The following is a 19,559-nucleotide window of genomic DNA, read 5'->3' as shown; positions in this document are numbered from 1 at the left end:
GCACGCATATTGACATCCTCTGCTAATGGGCATGGGACCAATATAAACGATCTGCCAAATCTGTCTAGGCAATTTACCTCTCTTCAATGTGCCGTGAATTGTGTGGAATAGCCCTCTGCTTTTGATGTTGACACCTGGGACATTGTAGGATAATCGTTTTCACAATTTCTAACGGAATGCTGATTCCCTTCCTCTGTCTTGTGCCCACCTGATATTCGCCTTTTCTCTGAGATGTCTGCTTTTCTGGTGGACCCATTTCGCATTCCCTTCCAAATCCTCCTCCTCGGCCCTCGCATCCATGATTTGGTTCCTGAACAGGTTGCTCTGCAGCATCTGCACCTGTCGTGGGATAACCTGGCCTTCATACATGGGGCTAGAAGTGACTCCACAAGAGTCAATACAAGAGCAAGTGGATTAGGTTTTGTCACTGGGCAGAATCAAACAAGAATGACTCATTGACATGCTTGCTGGATGATGTTCTATCCTTCTCAGCGCATTTGGCCGATTCAAGAGTGCAGGTGGACACATTCACAAACGTATCTAGCGGCCATATAGGCCTAAAAGAACGTGGTGATATTTTCTCATCCTCCAATCTGGTGGTTGAGACACCTGGCGGCTCTAACCAGGTTATAGCTGCCTATCAAACATCCACATGTGGTGCTCAGTACCCTGGCGCACAAACCATTTGAGCCCATGGCGTCCGCGGACAGCAAGCTGGTTACCATTAAGACGGCCATGCTGGTGGGCATTACCTCGGCACGCCGTATCAGCGAAATTCAGGCCCTTGTGGCTTCAGAGCCCTACACAAACTTTCACTGTGACAAAGTGGTGCTCAGGACGCCTCCCGCCTTTCTTCCCAAGGTCGTCTTCTCCTTTCACGTAAATGAGGAGATGGTACTCCCAACGTTCTTTGCTGACCCAAAGAATAGTGCTCAGAAGGTATTGCACTGTCTGGATATCAGGAGTGCCCTAAGATTTTATCTGGACTGGACCAAGAGCTTCTGTAAATTGGACACCCTATTCATCACATTCGGAGGATCAAGACAGGTTGTCAAGCATCCAAGGCTTCTATAGCAATGTAGATGGTTATGGCCATCAAGGAGGCGTACGAGGGGCAGAACAAGCCTTTGCCAGCATTCATGCACGCCCATGCCATTGGATCCAAGGGCACGGTGGTGTCTTTCCAAAGACACGTACCATGGCAGACTATCAGCAAGGTGGCTACGTGGGATAGCCCCTCTGCCTTTTGTAAGCACTACTGCTTGGCTGCTAGTGCCAAGTTGGACGTTTTCGAACTTTTCTTAAGAGGGGCAACTCCCTGTCTGGGGTTGCATTCAGCTGTAATCGCCCATACAGTATGGAGGAAAGGGGACGGGGACGTAGAAGTAATTATGTTCCTCACCGTAGTGACTAATGTACTCCTAGTCTATAGTCCCCTTTCCTCCATATGTCCCACCATCGTCCCCCTTAATAAAACCTGTGTCAATAGGCAATCTTAATATTGTCGATGCGTCAAAGGAGACAGAGTGGTGCCAGTGGGTGGAGTCAGGGGAGCACGCCCCCGCATGCATTGAAATTTAAAGGGGAAGATTTTTTTTTTCTGGTGAAAAAGGTTCGGTTTCCTATCCCTAGCGATGGGCACCCATACAATATGGAGGAAAGGGGACTAAGAGTAAGTAGTCACTACGGTGAGTAACTTATAATTTATGTAAGTAGCCCTGCCAATAACTTGCATTTGCCTTCGATAGTGTTTGATGTCTGTGAGTAAGAAGCAGTGCAACCAATTACACCACTACTCTCGACTCTTGTTTGCAAAATTGGGGTCTACTGCCAAGTCGAGTGAGTCTATCTACATTTTTCAGCAAGCTATGCTCATCTGAAAAGGTGCTTCACATATTAGTTATCAAGAGCGCCTTCCAATATTCCTAAAACTGAGCTAAAGACTTTCTAATGTTAATGCAGCTGCATGTGGCTGTGGAGCAAAAGAAATGTTACTACTTTTGCCAAGCAAGGATGATAAATTGTGCCTGAGCAATGATTGCCTTAAGCCACAACACACCCAATAGGCACTTGGGAGAGACTGATTGGGTAACCTAGATTCCGACTGTCTTGTGCCTACCCCCATCCATTGTGCTGTGATAATTATTACCAATAGTTACCTGATGACTTGTTAAACTCTAATGATCAATGTTTTACTCTGGCCTGTATAGCACTCTGTTGCTCTCAAGTTAGGCTTGCGCTACAAAAATATATTTTAATAATAAGAACAAAGACTTCTACGCCTGTAGTGATGGGAGAGCCCCACTCCTTGATATATGCAGGTCAGCTCTGCAGGCAGTACATTATACCTTCACCAGGCGCTACTTCTTCGACATGCAAGCATGAAGCTAAGTGAAGGTTTGGATTGGCAGTGCTGCAAAACTTTGAGGCTCCATAATTTACCCAGGCTCGTTGTGCTTTTAGAATCTGAAGATGGCCGATGGTGGAAATAGGGGACTGCCCCATCACTGACTTTTTTGACAAATGGCCTTCATGCTGTTAGATGGGTCTATGTAATGTAAAGTGATAACGCTCTTGATCTTTGCTGCTGTTAAATGATTACTTATGTTCTCGGTCTGACTGGGAATAGTTGAAGCAAGTTAATCTGTGAAAGATTCAAATCCTGGAGGAATAGTTTTCATCATCACAAGGCTTTATTCGGCAGTTATTGGCCACATAAAGATACGGTGCATTATACATTGAATAAGTCATGAATGACGATACAAATAAGATTTGTGCATTTAAAAAAATCATAGTGGGTTAGAAATTTCAAGGGATAAAATCTGAAAACACTTATCAAGAGCATCTGAAAAACAGTCAATTGCTATCACAGGGGTTATTTATCTGTTATGTCTTTATAAAGCGCACGTACACCCTAGGGCATCTTGGTGCTGAGCAGAGGTGGTTGATCCAGAACAAACATATCAAGGGAGATCTTCAGAAGAAAAGGGTCATCAGAGCCTGCTGGAAGGCCAGATGGTAGGATGTCACAAAGTGCACTATATTGATGTTTTGGGAGTGGCGAAACAGTTCTAAAGCATCCCTTGTGCGTCGAATACCATAGTTACAAAGTGATTTCAGGTACCTATTCCTTGCACCAGCTTATCTCTCACAGAAAAACAAAGTGGTCTTCCTTGCTTGGCCGCAAATCTGGCAGTTATTTCTTGCTGCCGCCCATCTGGAGGTGAGGCTGCCAGACTTGGCTGACCTATCCTGACTCTCATGTAAAGGTGCTGGGCTAAGGGGTGTGTGGCCACATCCAAGTAGGTTTCAAACCCCTGAGCAATTTTTTATTCGAGGTAAAAGCCACCACCCCCCCCTGCCCCCAACGCCCCTGTGGTCCGCTTCCCACATGCTTTCCACATGCTTTCAGAAATAGTTTTTATTTAAATGTGCAGTAAGTAACCGGTTACGTAGGATAGCAGGAGTAAAATGGACTCTGGTAACTCTTTGTTACCAGCTCATTTAAGTGTGTATTGAAGTAATGTGTGCTTTGGTCCTTGGGCACGCTAAAAGATTGTGACATGAGGGACATCAGTTATTATGCAGATACAATGGTGGTTCATGAGTGCACTGCTGTTATAGAATGAGTATTTTATCCCCTGCTTTTTTACAAATGGGTTCGTTTACCTCTTGTCCATCCCTGAAGATGTTATATTGTTGTGTTTTATACCAAGCACCGCTTTGAAAGTTGGGAGGGTTCAGGCGGGTTAGATGGAGGGATGGAGAGGGCGAGAGTAAGAGGTTTGATGTGCTGTTGGTAGCTTCAGTTTGGAAAAACCGGTCACCCTCTGCTCAGTTCGTTTTTTTGGTACGTAATGATTTGGCTGCGTTTTGTGCATGAGTGTATGGGGTGGCTTCAGTGTTTCTTGTTCGGGTATCTGTAGTGTTTGGTTTAGATGGGGATTGCAGATTGTGTGCAGTTTGTGCCAGCTTCAGGTTTCTGCTCCTCTAGAGGTATGTGTGTTTTGTTTTGGTGTTTGCGGGTGAGTACGCGGGATATAGAAAAGTTGTTAGTAGGTTTAGTGATGAGGTTGGCCTCTGTGCCCTTCTCTTTGAGGGTTATGTTTTTGGCAGGGCTCAGTTTCTTCTAATGTGGGCTGCGTTAAAGTGCTTTATTTCCCTGGGTAGCCAGGTTTCGGTTAATTAGGTTTATGTTGATTTGGGTGTTTCTCTTGTATTGAGTTTTCGGTTTAGCTCAGTGAGGTAAGGGGTCATGATTTTAGTGTTTTCTGTATGTTGGATGTTCTTCTGTTCAAATTTCTTTTGGGGTGAGTTCCAGAGTTTTGCCGAGATGCAGTAGAATGCTTATGCACCAAATTTCAACTACGTACAAAGGTTTTGGTTCAAGGCAAATATTGTTCTTAGATCTCAGTGTTCAATTTGGCTTGTAAATGAGCATGTTTTCCTCTATGAATTCCGCTCCTTGGCTGTGGATTGCTCTGTGGGTTATTCAGAGTGTCTTGAAGAAAATTATTTTTTTGACTGGCAGATCACCTGTTGATTGCTGGGTGTTTGTTCCTGGTGAACCAGAGCATTCCAAAGCCATCCTCTTGTCAAGTCTCTGGTGTGCCTCGCACAGGCCCTTTGATAGACAACCGGTCCTGCAGGTCACACGACCATGGTAAGACCTTTTGGCCCATGCTATTTAAGAGAAATGGGCATTGGGCAATTCAAAGCGGTTCTTGGCAGATGCCATTGCAGTCTCTTGGAAGAGACTGCTTGTTCTGTAATGGGGTGGCTATGCATCCCAAACTAGTTTGACATTTCTCTAAATAATAAACAGACCTTTGATGAGATGCATATCTCTAACTTTACATAAGAAATAGCTGAGCACTCTTCCTTAAACAGATGGTGATTGCACAGCTTGGACATAATGAATGCAGCAACAAAACTGTAGTTGAAGAGAATCTACTCCAACACTTCATCCTTGTATTAAATGGTAAAATGTATATAAGCAGTTGCAATGAAAAGACACAGCCTGGGTTTAAAACTGGAGTACACTGCTGTTTCTCTAGTACACTGCTGTTTCTCTAGTACACTGCTGTTTCTCTAGTACACTGCTGTTTCTCTAGTACTCTGGTCACCCATGATACTCTGGTGCCACGTTGTATATTGTAAGCAAATAGTTTACTACAGGCACACATGGTCACTTATTGGTCTTGGTTCTACCTCTGCTGTCCAAGTGTCTTCTTCCATTCTGGGGAGACAGAGCAACCCCTAGTTCACCACCTTGTGCGCCACTTGTATTTGACACTGCAGGAAAACAAAGAATGTGATGGGAGTGAAATAGGAAACCAAAACCTACCTTACTCTGAATTTGGAGGAAACAAAGCTTCACACTCAAAATTCTGATCTAACCACTTGTGTGCTGTTGTAATGTATATCTTCTTGATGTGAGCCTATGATATTGCAGAGTATTTGTTTCTTCTTGGGCATTTGCTTTGTATTTCCAGGCTGGCAAATTATTACATATATACAGGAGCTTCTACTGCTGTTTTTTATGTCTATACCGGGGCCTTATTTGTATAATCTTCTGAGGATAGCTTTCTTTTTTCAGAGAAAGTATTTATCGGCTGCTCCCCCAGACAACCCCCGAGAATGTGAACAAAAACTTCAGCCAGTACAGTATTGATCCCAGCACGAGGTATCCCAACATCGCCGTCCACGTTCTCAGGCCACACCAGGTAATCCCTGCTAGGACTCTTTTTCTGGTTAACACATATCCTTAAAATGCTTAAGAGCAATGTTATGGCAATGAATTACACTGAATGGTAATGCGATTTAGATCTTATCTTCAATTTTCCTAAAATCTGTTTTCCAGCTTTGGAACACATGTTTTGCTCTCTGATTTCAAGGGCAGTTTATTTAAACATTAATTGGACATCTGAAGGGTGTCTAATCATTTAATGTAGGTATTTTAAAAAAGAAAAAAATCAAGAGCCCACTGCCTGTTACTATGTTTGTATTCCTGTTTTCTGCAGTTGTGTGTGGGTTTGTGAATAAAAAGCTCTTATGTAGGTTGTACCATTTGTGGGGTGATTTTTAGGACTTACTTTATTTTTTAATTTGCACCCAGCCAACTTGGCGCCTACAGTTTAATTCATGTGTGGGACATCACTTATAACTTTTACAATATATATTAATTTCTCCATTATGTGGTCTGGCATGGATTCACATGCTCATAAATATTCTGTCGTTAGGCTGGCAATACTTGGTTAAAGAAAAAATCAGTTCAATTTCTGAACTGTCTTTCTCCTAACCATTCACTGAGCTCATGGTCATACTGCCCCAGCCAATGACTGCCCTCTACCTAAGCCCCTCCTCCGGCAGCCATCTTCAGATTTTTACTGCTTCAAGTGTTTGGAGTCCTCGTGCTTAGCTCTGGAGCTTTTACTGCGATTTTCGCTTTTTGGAAGATTTTTACTCTATTTTTCAGTTAATCGAGCAAATGTGCTCAATTGATCAACCTTCCTATTAACGGGGACTTGTTTTTCGAATTCTTCATTGCCCCTCAAGGGTGGAGTTTCTCTGTGGAGGCTTCCAGAAGATTGCTCAGGCCTACACCGTTTGGATCATGTTGGACGAGAAGGATTCCCCCTCTTTTCAAGCTTTGCACCGACTGCGGTTTGCGGAATGTATTTATGGACCACAAACATTCACAGTGCCCGAACCCTACGCACAAGGAGGAAGATTGTGCATTTTGCCATGAACTCTCGACTCACACGTTGGAGGGCGAGTAGGCTTCTAAGGCCTTTGAGGGCACCCCTCCCACGGGGGTCCAACAAAATGCTGAGCGCCGTAGTCTGCTACTGTCGGGAGCAGCGTTGCGGCGGGCTAGTCCGCCAGGCCGCGTTCCACATCACCAGTGGCATTGGTCTCAAGTCAACGCTCCGGATCTTCATCCAAGAGGAAGTCTGATCACCCGGGGAAGCTGAAGGTGGCCCAGAGGCATCCAAGGAGAAGACCAAACTGGGTATGGTGTCCGGCCTACCCTCGATGGAGAAGGCAAAAGGGGACCGGGCCTCTGGGCTGGCACCTAAGAAGAAGGCCAAGCAGGATAAGGTGTCTGGGGTGACCACGAAAGCCAAGCAGGACAAGGCTGGCCTGACCATGAAGGCCCAGGTGCAACAGACTAAGGCGGCCCCTTCCATCGAAGTTGTGGTGGCGTCTCTTTTGAAGGCCGTGGGGGTGGACCCGCAGGGCACCCCTTGGAAGGCAAGAGTGTCCCTCCCTGCCAGGAGGGAGTCTTCATTCCAGCCCACTGAGAAGACCCTGGAGAAGAAGATGCCGGTCATCTCCCTGAGACCGTCCCCTCTTGACGCGAAGAAAGGGGGGGGGGGCGTTTAAGTCCTCCAGCGCATGGATATGTCCTTGGCTGAAGTGTAACTCGTCCACCTCCCAGGAGGAGGGTGGCAACGAGAGAAACGTCGGAGTCGGGCCCTACGATGAGGGAGCAGACGAGGGAGACGACAGATACCGTTGAGGAGGGCGACGGAGGGCCTCAGGACGACGAAGGCCTTGGCTCGGCACCTACGCCCAGCTGCTGGTCCCTGCACCACAGCCGCCACCTAGAGATCTTTCAATGGACATTCTCTCTACCCTTCATACTCTTGTGTCTGAGATGCATAAGAGGATGCCGGCGACGCCACCGCCCGCTCTCCCAGCGGCACCCATGCTGATCGCTCCGCTGATGGTGGAACCTCCATCCAAGAAGAGGAAGAGGCAACCTCTGCTACCCATCACCTCCTTCTCCGCTAACCCCCACGGGTGAGATGGGGTCGGCCACAGCAACGACTGGCACAGACGACGGCGGGATGGGGGCCTCCTGTTGCTTCCGCACAGATCCTCTCCGCCGGACGCGATAGGTTTATTCCATGCAATGATCTCCAGAGCATTGGAGCTCTTCCAGCATGTTCAGAGGAGAAAGAGGGCTTCTTATACCAGCGCTGCGAGGTGAAGAGGAAGACCATCCTTTCAGCCCCCCTCTTGGATGACATTTGGGATGAAGGACTGTCGCTTATGAAGAACCAGTCTACGGCCCCGCGAAGAGGGACCACTTAGAGAAGTAGTACAGGGTCCCGGACTCCGTGCCCAAGTGCTTGCCGGCCCAACCGTCGCCGGATTCAGTGATTTCTGCAGCGGCCAAGAGGTTGTCCTCGGGCGCTACGTCTTTGGCAGCATCCACGCCACTGGACAGCAAGGGGAAGAAATTGGATGCGATGGGGAGGTGGGTCATCTCCTCTGCAGCGACGATCATCAAGGCCGTCAACGCCCTCTCTATCATAGCGCGCTACAACCGGGAGCTGTGGTTCAAGCTCGCACCTGTGCTGGAGGTTGTTCAAGAGAGCAAGGTGGCGTCTGACCACGCCATCAGGGGCCGCGGACGTGGGTTTCCACCAGATGGGCAACAGCGTTTGCCTTCGCAGCCGTGGCTGGGTCAAGGCCACCAACTTTCGACAGGAGGTCCAGACAAGGGTTTTGGACATGCCCTTTGACGGAGACCATCTTTTCGGGGAGGCTGTAGATGACTCTCTACAGGCCACCAAGGCAGAAACGGGGACGGCACATGCCCTGGCACGCTACAGCAGCAACGGCCGTCCTTTCGGTCCTCAGGAGGCAAGTCTCTCCCAATCTTCGAAGGGTTACGGCGGGGGCTCCTCTTCTTACTGCCAATCCCCGCTATTCGGCTCAGGAAACCAACAGGGGTCGCTCCAAGGCCTTTGGAGGACGACGCCGTAATCACCAGGGACCCCAAGGCGCCCCGTCGACCTCCAGACCAGAATGAACCGGCCGGGATGTCTGGCCCCCACCCATGCACACTGGTGGGAGGCCGGCTGGCGAACTTCGTCAGCGTGTGGAAGTCCATCTCCACCGACGGTTGGGTGCTGGACGCTCTTGCCCACGGACACTCTAGAGTTCCAACAGAAGTGTCCCCAAATACCATTGGTGGTCTGACGGGAAAACCACGTCCCTCAGCTGCAGCTGGAGGTTCGGGCCATGCTAAAGGACGGGGCGATAGAGTTCCAAAGTAACTCCAGGGCTCCGGAGTGTATTAAAGGTACTTCCTGGTGCGCACGAAGACCGGGGGCTGGAGGCCCATTCTCGACCTGCGACGACTAAACAAACGCATTAAGTCCCAGAAGTTCTGAATGGTCACTCTTCAATCCGTGCTCTGACAGCTACAAGAGGGGAGACTTTCTGTCGTCGTTAGATCTGAAGGGTGCATATTTCCATATCCCCATTCACAAGGGACACCGCAAGTTTCTGCGCTTCGTTGTTCAGGGGAAGCATGACCAATTCAAGGCCTTTCCCTTCAGCCTGAAGTCGGCGCCCACAAGCCTTCACCAAGGGCCTGGCGCCGGTGGCGGCCCATCTACGATTGCAAGGGATTCAGGTCTACCTGTACTTCGACTGGCTCATCCGGGCCAGTTCAAGGGACATCGCTGTCGACCACACAGCGAGGACTGTCGGCCTGCTGACGGATCTAGGGGTTCTCAGTGAATTATGCAAAGTCCTGCTAGACTCCATCGCAGGACGCGCTGTTCTGGGATCCCGGCTCAACACGGTGTCATGCCTGGCGTCACTGTCGGAGGTGAGAGTAGCGACCATCCTGGGCAAGGTGCAACGGCTGCTAGCTCTGAAGATCGCCACACTGAGGGCTATCAAGTCTCTGCTTGGCATGATGTTATCATTCATTTATCTCATCCAACTCTGCATGTTACAGATGCGCCCTCTGCAGGAGTTCCACAACGCCCACTGGATTCAGTTGTCCGGAAGCTTTCAGGACAAGATCGCGCTCGACGAGGGGTTCCGTCGGGCGATAAGGTGGTGGGGCATGCGCTTACATCTGACCGGAGGCGCAGAGTTCCAGGCCCCACCACATCAGGAGACGGTCCCCACGGACGCTTCCTTGAAAGGATGGGGAGCCCACATCGGAAGTCTTCATGCAAGAGACCTGTGGCTGCTGGAGGAGAAGGCTTTGCACATCAACCTTCTGGAGATACTGGTGGTGTTTTAGGTCCTCAAATCATTCCTGCCATCCCTCAAAGGCAAGGTGGTTTTGGGTCTTCACAAACAATACCACCACAATGTTTTACATCGGGAAACGTGGGGGCACCAGATCCCCAGCACTCTCCAAGGAGGCGCTGGATTTATGGCACTTGGCAATCGGCCAGAGGTTGTTCCTCATCCCTTTTCATCTGGCAGGAGTAAAGAACGCGGTCGGTGACTCTATAAGCAGGGAGCTTTGCTCTTGTCACGAGTGTGGATTACCTGTTCCTCAAATGGGGCAATCCCCAGATCGACTTGTTGGCGACGGCGTTGAACACCAAGTGCCAGAGGTTTGCCAGCAAGTTCCCCAGCAGGGGAGCATGGGAAGGCCTCTTTCTGTATGCGTTCCCTCCGTTGCCATTGTTACTTTGAGTCATCAGTCAACTCAGACGGTTCCGGTGCCGGATGATCCTCGTCGCCCTGGCGTGGCCAAGGCAGATCTGGTACCCGGACCTTCTCAGCATGTCCGCACCCCCACCAGTCAAGCTGCCAGTTGTCGCAGATCTTCTCACCAGGGAAGGAGGTGCCATTCTTCATCAAGATCCAGGGTCCCTGAACTTGAAGGCTTGGCTCCTGCAGCGGTAGAATTCGGTGGCTATGATCTCCCGCGGACTGGCAGGAAGTTCTCGCCAAAGCTAGAGTATCGTCCACTTTGAAATGCTACGGTCTCTAGTGGAAGAGATTTGCCATTTGGTGCCATTCTCAGAAGATCGACGCTCAAGGTCCCTTGGCTGCTTCCGTATTTGCTGTTGGCCAAATTGGGGCTGGCTTACGGCTCCATTAAGGTTCATCTGGCGGCTGTCTCCCGCTACACCAGATCCCCAGGACGACCCTCCTTGTGGTCGCATCAGTTGGTCAAGCAATTCCAGGGACTATTCCACTTGTTCCCGCTGGTGAAGGCTCTGGCCTGGGAGCTCAATGTGGCGCTTACTAGGCTCATGAGAACCCTGTTCAAGCCTATGCATTCTGTTCTTCTCAAGTTTCTGTTGTGAAAAATGGCTTTTCTCGTGGCAATCACCACTGCATGACTGGTGGGTGAGATCCAGGCCCTCTCCTGTAAACCACCTTACCCTGACTTTCCACGAGACTAGGGTGGTGCTGCGGACGTACCCCTCCTGCATGCCTAAGGTGCTGTCAGACTTTCATCTAAACAAGCCCTTGGTGTTGCCTGTTTTTTTTTTTCCGATGCCTTTGTCATTGGCTGAAAGGACTTTGCACTCCCTGGATGTGGCTAGAGCGCTGACGTTTTATGTGGCCCGCACAAAAAGTTCCCGGAAGACTTCTCAGCTCTTTGAACTTTGGTCCTGTGAACCATAGGAAGGCCCTGTCCAAATCTTCCATTTCCAGATGGCTCTCCGGCTGTATCACCCACTGTCACCGGTTGGCAAACCAGCTGCTGCATAGCCGTCCAAGAGCCCATTCCACCAGGGTGATCGCTGCTACAACAGCGTTCTTGTCTGGGGTGCCCCTGCTGGACATCTGCAGGGCTGCTACGTGGATGTCGACACACACCTTTATGAAAATCTACTGCATCGACTGGGATTCCAGGGAGGAGTCCAGAGTCAGCCAAGCAGTGCTGCACAACCTGTTTGCTTGAAGGTGAGGAGGTAAGAGATGCTTATGTTGAACCTTGCCACCTCCTGTGGTTGGGCATGTGTGTACTGCTATGTATTCTTTATTCATGAGAATGTAAATTCATGCTAGACCCCATGCTGGAGAAGGAACCAGTTACTTACCTGTAACTGTTGTTCTCAGGCATGGGTCTGGCATGGATTCACATGTGGACCCTCCCGCCTACCCCTCTGCGGCTCTTCTCTTGGTACTACTGCCAATTTACATGCTACCAAATCTGAAGATGGCTGACAGAGGAGGGTCTTAGATAGAGGGTAGTCATTGGCTGGGGGCAGTATGACCTAGAGCTCAGTGATTGGTTGTTAGGAGAAAGACAGTTCAGAAATGAAACAAACTGATTTTTTTTCTTTTACTGAGGATTGCCAGCCTGACGGGGAATATTCATGAGCATGTGAATCCATGCCAGACCCATGTTGGAGAACAACAGTTACAGCTAAGTAACTTGCTCCATATGTCTTCCTTGAAGACCTCATTCTTGTCTGTAAACAATCGAGACCTAAATTGTAAAAAAAAAAGACATTGACCGTTGGAAATCCTTCTTTTGGACCCATCTACAAATGTGTGTTAAACATAATCTTTTGCAGGAGCTAGTTGCAAGCCTGGATACAGGTATCCATCCCTGGCTGCATAGCACAGGCTCAATTGAAGGTACTGAAGCCCCCCCTGTAGCAGCTTGATGCTACAAAGAGGTGGGTGTTGAATTGTGCTGTGGTTTGGTCTCTGTGACGAATGCAAGGGGACCGTCCCCTCACCCGAAGGGGGAGCCCACCCCCATTGATACTAGTAAAGGGCATACACTACACTTCAGACGCCCTAGTAGACTGGTCAAGAGGGATCTCTCTGGAGGGGACTCCTCCCACCCCCTTGGGGGACAGGAAAATCCCAGAGAGTTATAAGTCACCATTCTCCCCGCCGCCCACACAAGAACACTTCCATGGTGTATGCAGGGGCTAGAGTTTGTGATAATCTGATAATCCCTTTAATAATGGTTGACTCGGTTTCTGACCCATGATGTGCCCATTCTTCCTAGGAGAGAACAGTGAGGCGAGTAAACAGACCCACTAGAGGAGCGGTATTCAAAGAAACAATCGGTCTCATTGAAACCCTAGGAGGCCAAATGCGCTGTTGTGGCTGGTCGGAGAAAAACGACAGACGCTGACAGTGCACACTGAGTACTGGCAGATGCTGCGGACGAGCAACCAGAACGGTCCAGAGCAACCACGGGAATGGAGTCTTGGGTTTAGTTGGTCCAACCAGCCTAAGGGAGGAAGTCGTCCTTTGTGGGTTTTCCCTGTCGATTCGAAAACTGGGTTAGCAGAGCTGCATGGCTTCACCGGGCACCCCTGCGGTCCATGAGCGTGCTGCTGGCGTCTTCTCTCCTCCTCTGCTTTGGATTCTCTCCTCCAGTGGTCGACTCTGCTCTTAGTTCAAAAATCTCGCTTTTTATGCCAGTTCCCATTGGTTTCAGACACCAAAAGACCTAAAAGAGACACCACGAAAAGTTCGAACTACTAAAAGTTCAAACTTTTTGTGGTATGTGTTTAGGTGTTCCAGTTGGGTCGGTATGGGGCTAGGGAGGGGTGTCCCCCACAACACCCCGCTCAGTACTTCCCCTGCAGCTCCCTGCCAGAAATAAAAAGCCCAGGGGTTGCGGGAGACACCCCTGCAGCTCCCCAAAAAAATAGAAAAGGACCCTCCGGCGCTGGTACCCGATCGCGGAAGTGAGAGGGAACCGGCACTGCAGGGACATAGCGCGAAAGAAGGAAAGCTAAGTGGGGTGGTGGGGGTATGTATGGTTTTCTATTGGATGTTCGCATGGGAAATTAACGAAAATTTGTAGTGTGTACATTTCCCATGCAAACATTTCCATGGCGGATTTTTCCAGGACGGAAATATCACGCAGATCCTTCCCATTCAGCCCTAGGATGTCAATCACACAGCAGGGTGGCTGTCCTTTTAGGACAGCCAGCTGGTCAATAGGAACTGGTTTCACTCAGGCACACCTAGAGACAAAAGACAGGGAAGTTTCGGGACCCTCCCTCAGTTCCTGCCTTTCCATACACACGGGTGCTTGGGAGGGCTTTAGGGCTGAAGCCTGTCAAAGGACAACTACACTAACGGAACAAACCTGATGCAAACAGAGTAAAAGCCTAGAAGAAACTAACAAGAAATGGCGATAAAAGAAGGCGGGGGCCATTTTGAGAAACTTTTCACCTTGGTGTGCAGCACTGCAGCTGAGTTATCAGCCTGCAGATCCAGGTCACTAGGTAGTAAAAAAAGAAACCACTGCCACCAGCCATTCAAGTGAGTTAGTGTAACACAATGTTACATGAGGAATGGGTTAAAGGGATTACTAGGTAATCCCCCAGCACTCCACATAGGGTGGTGTCTGCTGGACCCATAAGGCAAAGGTAAGTAAGACAGGGGTCATCTTACTATTCTTGGGAACAGTAGTTCACCCAAGCAAATGTAGCTCAACATTAGAGGGAAGTCCAGGGGACTTCTCAGTGGCACTGCACAAAAGGTGCTGTGTCACAATGCAAAAGCAGATGCCTATGGAGTTTACCAGACTCCATAAAACAGTAAGGAACATTAACATCATAGTCGGGGGTTGGGGTGGAACCAGGGCTTTAAGTGGGGTAAGAAATCGAGGGGGGGGGCCTCATTTGGGGGCGTGGCCTAAAACGTACGCAAATCGTAAGGTATGCACACATATATATGCATGTTATATATCTGTGTGCGTACCTTACTATGGTTTGTGTACTTTGCAAGCCATCTTTTCTAAACATAGAAATATGTATTTCTATGTTTAGAAAAGATAGCTTGCAAAGTACACAAACCATAGTAAGGTACGCACACAGATATATAACATGCATATATATGTGTGTGCATACCTTACGGTTTGCCTACTTTTCTGGCCATTTTTTTTTAAAACATTTCGGTTTTATAAAAGATGGCTTTGAAAGTACACAATTCAAGCCATCTTTTATAAAGCTTTGACTACGGACAAAATTGTCCGTCGGCAAAGCTTTATAAAAGATGGCTTGAATTGTGTACTTTTCAAGCCATCTTTCATAAACCTCGAAAAATGTCGAGGAATCCCCAGGTTCGCCGAGGGTTAAAGACGCCTCAGCGACCTGGGGAAACAAAGGGACAGTAACTGCCTCTGGTGACCCCTCGCGCGAGAGGTCACCAGAGGCAGTTACTATGACTTACAGAAGTGGCAGCCAGGCACAGCATCGCTGTGGTTGGCTGCCACTTCTGTCAGAACTCCTGACTTCATGGCAGGCGCATCTCCCGCCGCGACGGGATAATGCATCCCGCCAATGTTGCGTGCAGTGGAAGGGGGGGCCCCGGCAGGGCCCCGGCTCAGTCCCACTTTTTGGAGACTGCCGGGGCCTGGTCCCGGCAGGCCCCGGCCCACTTAAAGCCCTGGGTGGAACACAGGAGTGAGTGAGAAAAAGGTCCCACTCGGGAGTACAATTTAAAAAGCCTGGAGGCCAGCGAAGAGCTAGGGGTCTCGAAGATTAAAGGGAATTGGCACAGAAATTAACATTTTCCCTAACATTAAACACAGCAGAAATTGTAAAAACAAACGGATTAGTCTTTCCTAGAGAAGATTGAAAAAGCCTAATTTTTAACACTCCAGCAAATGCAAGACACACAGATTCGACTATGCTGGAAGGTGGAAACCCCCACAGGCTAATTATGACAATGCACCAATGCCAGATATGGTTAACATACAACTTGCAAATCTGGCATTGGTGAATTGTCATAATTAAACCCAATTGCATCACAATCTCCAGCTTCTGCACCTGTGAACCCTGAACCTCTCATCAGGACAAATAGAAGTGGTCCAAGCGACTGAGTTCTCCTGGGGTGGTCACTCAGAAAATCTGAGTATGGGGCGCATGTGTACTTGTTTTCATACTTTCCTAAACAATTTCCTACCTGCCTATGATCAGTGGTGTTATAGCCAAGGATCACCACCAAGTATCAGCCGCTAATGTGGTGGGATTGAGGGTGTACCCAAAACATCTTTACTTCACCTGTTACTACACTTGGTTCTTTCACTTGTCATCTCTTACCAAGTTGTTGGATTTTCCAAAGATTGTGCACAGGAACATTTGAGACTTCCAAGTACCCTCATAGGGACTGACTTGGAGCTGGACTCTAAGGTATTGTGCCTACTTACCTGATAGGGAATAACTTCTAAAGTTAGATCTACCGTGTCATTTATAAGGCATGGTATATGGAGTGTGATTTGATACTGTTCTTATTGCTTTGCTACTGTTTCATCCTCTGCTTTATAGAATTGCTTACACTGTTTTAGTGTAAAGGGTAGGTAATACGACTTAAGATTTTTTATATATATATTATATAATCATTTTATTTTTTTAGGCTTGTAGATTCTGCTTAGATCACATGCTGTGCATAGGCCGACATCTAGTGGAAGCTGCAGAGTATTAGTTTTTGAAACTCGAAAAGGGAGGTTGAATAGGGCGTGCCAGTAATACTATCCCTATTGTGACGTCTCCTGTACCCATGATCCCTAACGCGTGTTGGTCCCTCAGATTGTTTCTTTCCGCCTTCTTTCGGACGCATCTGTGCAGAGTTCCTTTAGGCATAAAGCCTTACCTATATTTCAATTGCCATTAGAACTCTTCCTATCCTTTGTTCACCGAACTTCGAATACCAACGCAGGTGACGATCGGAGAGACTTCCGTCAAAGACTGCTGCGACGGACCCCAGGCCTTGGAAGGCCACCCTGGGCCTCGGCCCAATCAGTAGGGAGAGGATGGATATATTGCCCCAAGTGTAACAAGAAGTTTCCCAGGGTAGATAAACATACTGTTTACAATTTGTCTCCCTCGGGACCACTTTGAGGCATCTTGTAAGGCCTGTAGGCTTTTTAAGTCTAAAACCCTAAAGGATCGCTCCACGAAGCGCTGGGCCCACTACGCCAGGCAGCTAGAGGCCATGAACATAGAGGGCGCTTTCAGCGATGGCAGCAAAGCCGCTGAATCGGACAGCAAGGGCGACAGTGCGGCTTCAGCAACCCAGGTGCAGACCCCCGACCTCGTAGGACTAGCCGGTGGCCATGTTTTGGGGACCACACCAGGGCAAAAGAGCAATACTAACATCAACCACCAAGCACATTAGCCCCAGCTGAGACTCAACACACATGTCGAGCGATCAGCAACAGTCGTCACCTAGAGAGCGGTCCACCAAATCCTTGTACTCTGGGCGGTCCCAATCGCGGTCGCCTCATGACAAAGCCCACCCGTGCTCGGGTGGAAAAGGTGTCGTCCATCCAACTGACACCCGGTCGTCAGATGACGACACTGTCTCTTGACCCACTACCGAAACTAGATGCTCCGCGTCTAACCCTACACCCGGAATTCTGCACTCCTTGTCGGATCACGACACCGAAAGTCAGCGCGATGCGTCGGACCAAGCGGAAGGCACCAAAAAGTTTAGTAATACAACTTCTAGCCATGGGGAGGGGGTAAACACATCAAAGTTATCTAAAGATGCCCACACTTCTAATGAGGAGCATAGGGAGGACAAGGCTGCTAATAAAATCTAAAGAACCTCCTTCGGCCCCCAAGACCAAAGTTATACCTCCCACAGATGAGGACATTGGCCTTACCCTTCAGTCTGTAATTATACTAACCTCCAAGGAATGGAGCTCTTAGGACAAATACAGGGTAATGAAAAGGATGACCTTTATGGAAACATTTTATGAAAAAGATCCTAACTATTTTCTGAGTTATAGGAACACACCTCCCACCTCGACTCCTTCTGGTTCCAGGGGCACTCCTGTGTCTCCTCAACCCCCTCCTAAGAGGGCTCGCTCTGATACTCCCTTTCAGGACTTAGTAATAGACCCCTTTGTAGTGGAGCCTTATGACCCAAGTTCTTTCCATGAAGAACCTGACCCTGAATTGGAGGAGGGACAGGCTGCAGACCCCTACTACGACAGGGATGATAAGGACCAGGAGGCTGAGGATGAGGCTGAAGCTTACACTTTAGACTCCCCAATTCCTAAGGACCCTCCTGTTAATGATTCTCCAGTCGATAACCAGCCTTTTCTTAATGAGGTGTTGGCTAAGGCTGCTGAGAACTTCCAGATAGATACACAGGAAGTTCAGGCAGACAGGGATTTCGCAGAGCAAATCCTGGGAGACAAAAGGGCAGTAACACAGTCCATCCTTTTACTAAAATCAGTCCAGCGCAGAATTCTACCTTCCTTGCAGACACCTAACCTCACACATGCAGTAAATCCATGTGTCAAAGTTATTTTGCGCTGCTCCCTCTGACCCTTTATATATCAGGGGACAAATAAAGCCAGATTCCCTGGTCGTTACCACCACGATAAAGAGAGCGGGAACACCACTTGCTTCCTCAGAGTCTCCTCCAGATAAGCAAAGCAAAAGAATCTATGGTCTAGGGAGGAAAGTCGCTTCATCTGCGGTTTATCAGGCTAGAATAGCCAACAGTGCCACCCTCCTAGCAAGCTATAATTGCCATAAATGGGAGGAAGGATCTGCATTGCTTTCCTCCTCACCTGAACCCTGTAAGTCCCAGTTAGCGCAAGTAGCAGCTGAGGGAAGGGCAGCGTCAAGCTGTCTCCTGAAGACAAACTTCGACGCGGCTGATAATGCTGGTAGAATAATTGCTGAAGGTACGATCATTAAGAGGCATGCATGGTTAAGACAGTCCGGATTCAAGCCAGAAACTCTAGCGACCCTGATAGACATGCCGGTCAAGCTTAATGTATTATTCAGCAAAGCCGTCGCAGATGCACTCAAAACGGCAAAAGATGATTACGACACATTGAGATCCCTTTGTCTGCTCACCAACAAACCCTCTGAACAGAGGGGGAATGGTAATTTTTGCCGCTTTCAAGGCCAAAATTCCCAAAGAGGGTCAAACTATAGCCAAAACCACGGCTCATCTTGGGGGAATTACCAGTCTCAATCTTCCCAGGGCTACCCAAGAGGGCAGCGCAGAGGGCGGGGAAGAGGCAGCCCTGCTAGAGGTGGACGCCACCTACCAAACAGTGACGTTCCACTCCAGGTCCCCTCACATGCATCCCCAGTAGGGGGGTGCATTACCAACTTCTCCAGGATGGGGTCTGGCATGGATTCACATGCTCATGCATATTCCCCGCAGTCGGGCTGGGAATCCTCCGTAAAGAAAAAATCAGTTTGTTTCATTTCTGAACTGTCTTTCTACTAATAACCAATCACTGGTCTCTGGGTCATACTGCCCCCAGCCAATGACTGCCCTCTACCTAAGCCCCTCCTCTGGCAGCCATCTTCAGATTTTTACCGCACGTTCAAGTGTTGGGAGTCCTCGTGCTGTAGCTTTCTAGCTTTTACTGTGTATTGCGTTTTTTTTAAGAGTTTAGTCTAATTTTTTTGGTCAATCGAGCCTCAAGCTCCACCGATTCCACTTCCGATCAACGGGGACCCGTTTCGGAATTTTCTACACCCCTCAAGGGCGAATTTTCATTGAGTTTTCACTTTCTTGGAGGATTGTGGAAGATCTTTGAGGCCTACCCCGCATGGTCATGGCCCAGGACAAACGACGCCTGTTGGATCCAAGCTGTTTAGGATCTGCCCTGGATGTGGATTGTAAAAGGTCTTCAAGGAAGATGATCACTCCCGGTGGCTCTACTGCCTTCACAATGACGAATCGCACATGGAAAAGAACTGTGCGTTCTGTAAGAACATGTCTGTCCGGACAATGAAGGATCGTCGTACTCGACTCACCAACTGGCTGGAGGGGAAGAGCCCAGCAGCAGGTGAGAAGAAGTCCGAGCAGTC

The 19,559-nt window shown here is 48.7% G+C and overlaps 1 protein-coding gene across 19 annotated transcripts in view; it reads left to right on the top strand.

Moving 5' to 3' along the window:
* MICAL3 (microtubule associated monooxygenase, calponin and LIM domain containing 3) overlaps positions 1–19,559 on the top strand; it is a 2,299,897-nt gene that overhangs the window by 831,046 nt on the left and 1,449,292 nt on the right. For all 19 annotated transcript variants that reach the window (XM_069628665.1, XM_069628668.1, XM_069628663.1 and 16 more), the window contains one exon: positions 5,600–5,726. In XM_069628665.1, coding sequence (XP_069484766.1) covers positions 5,600–5,726 — 127 coding nt within the window. The remainder of the gene's footprint in view (positions 1–5,599; positions 5,727–19,559) is intronic.

This window comes from Ambystoma mexicanum, chromosome 12 (assembly GCF_040938575.1).
Source record: "Ambystoma mexicanum isolate Mex_15411 chromosome 12, UKY_AmexF1_1, whole genome shotgun sequence".
Lineage (NCBI taxonomy): Eukaryota > Metazoa > Chordata > Amphibia > Caudata > Ambystomatidae > Ambystoma > Ambystoma mexicanum.
The sequence above is the reverse complement of the archived record's forward strand: the minus strand, read 5'-3'. Positions and strand labels throughout refer to the sequence as shown.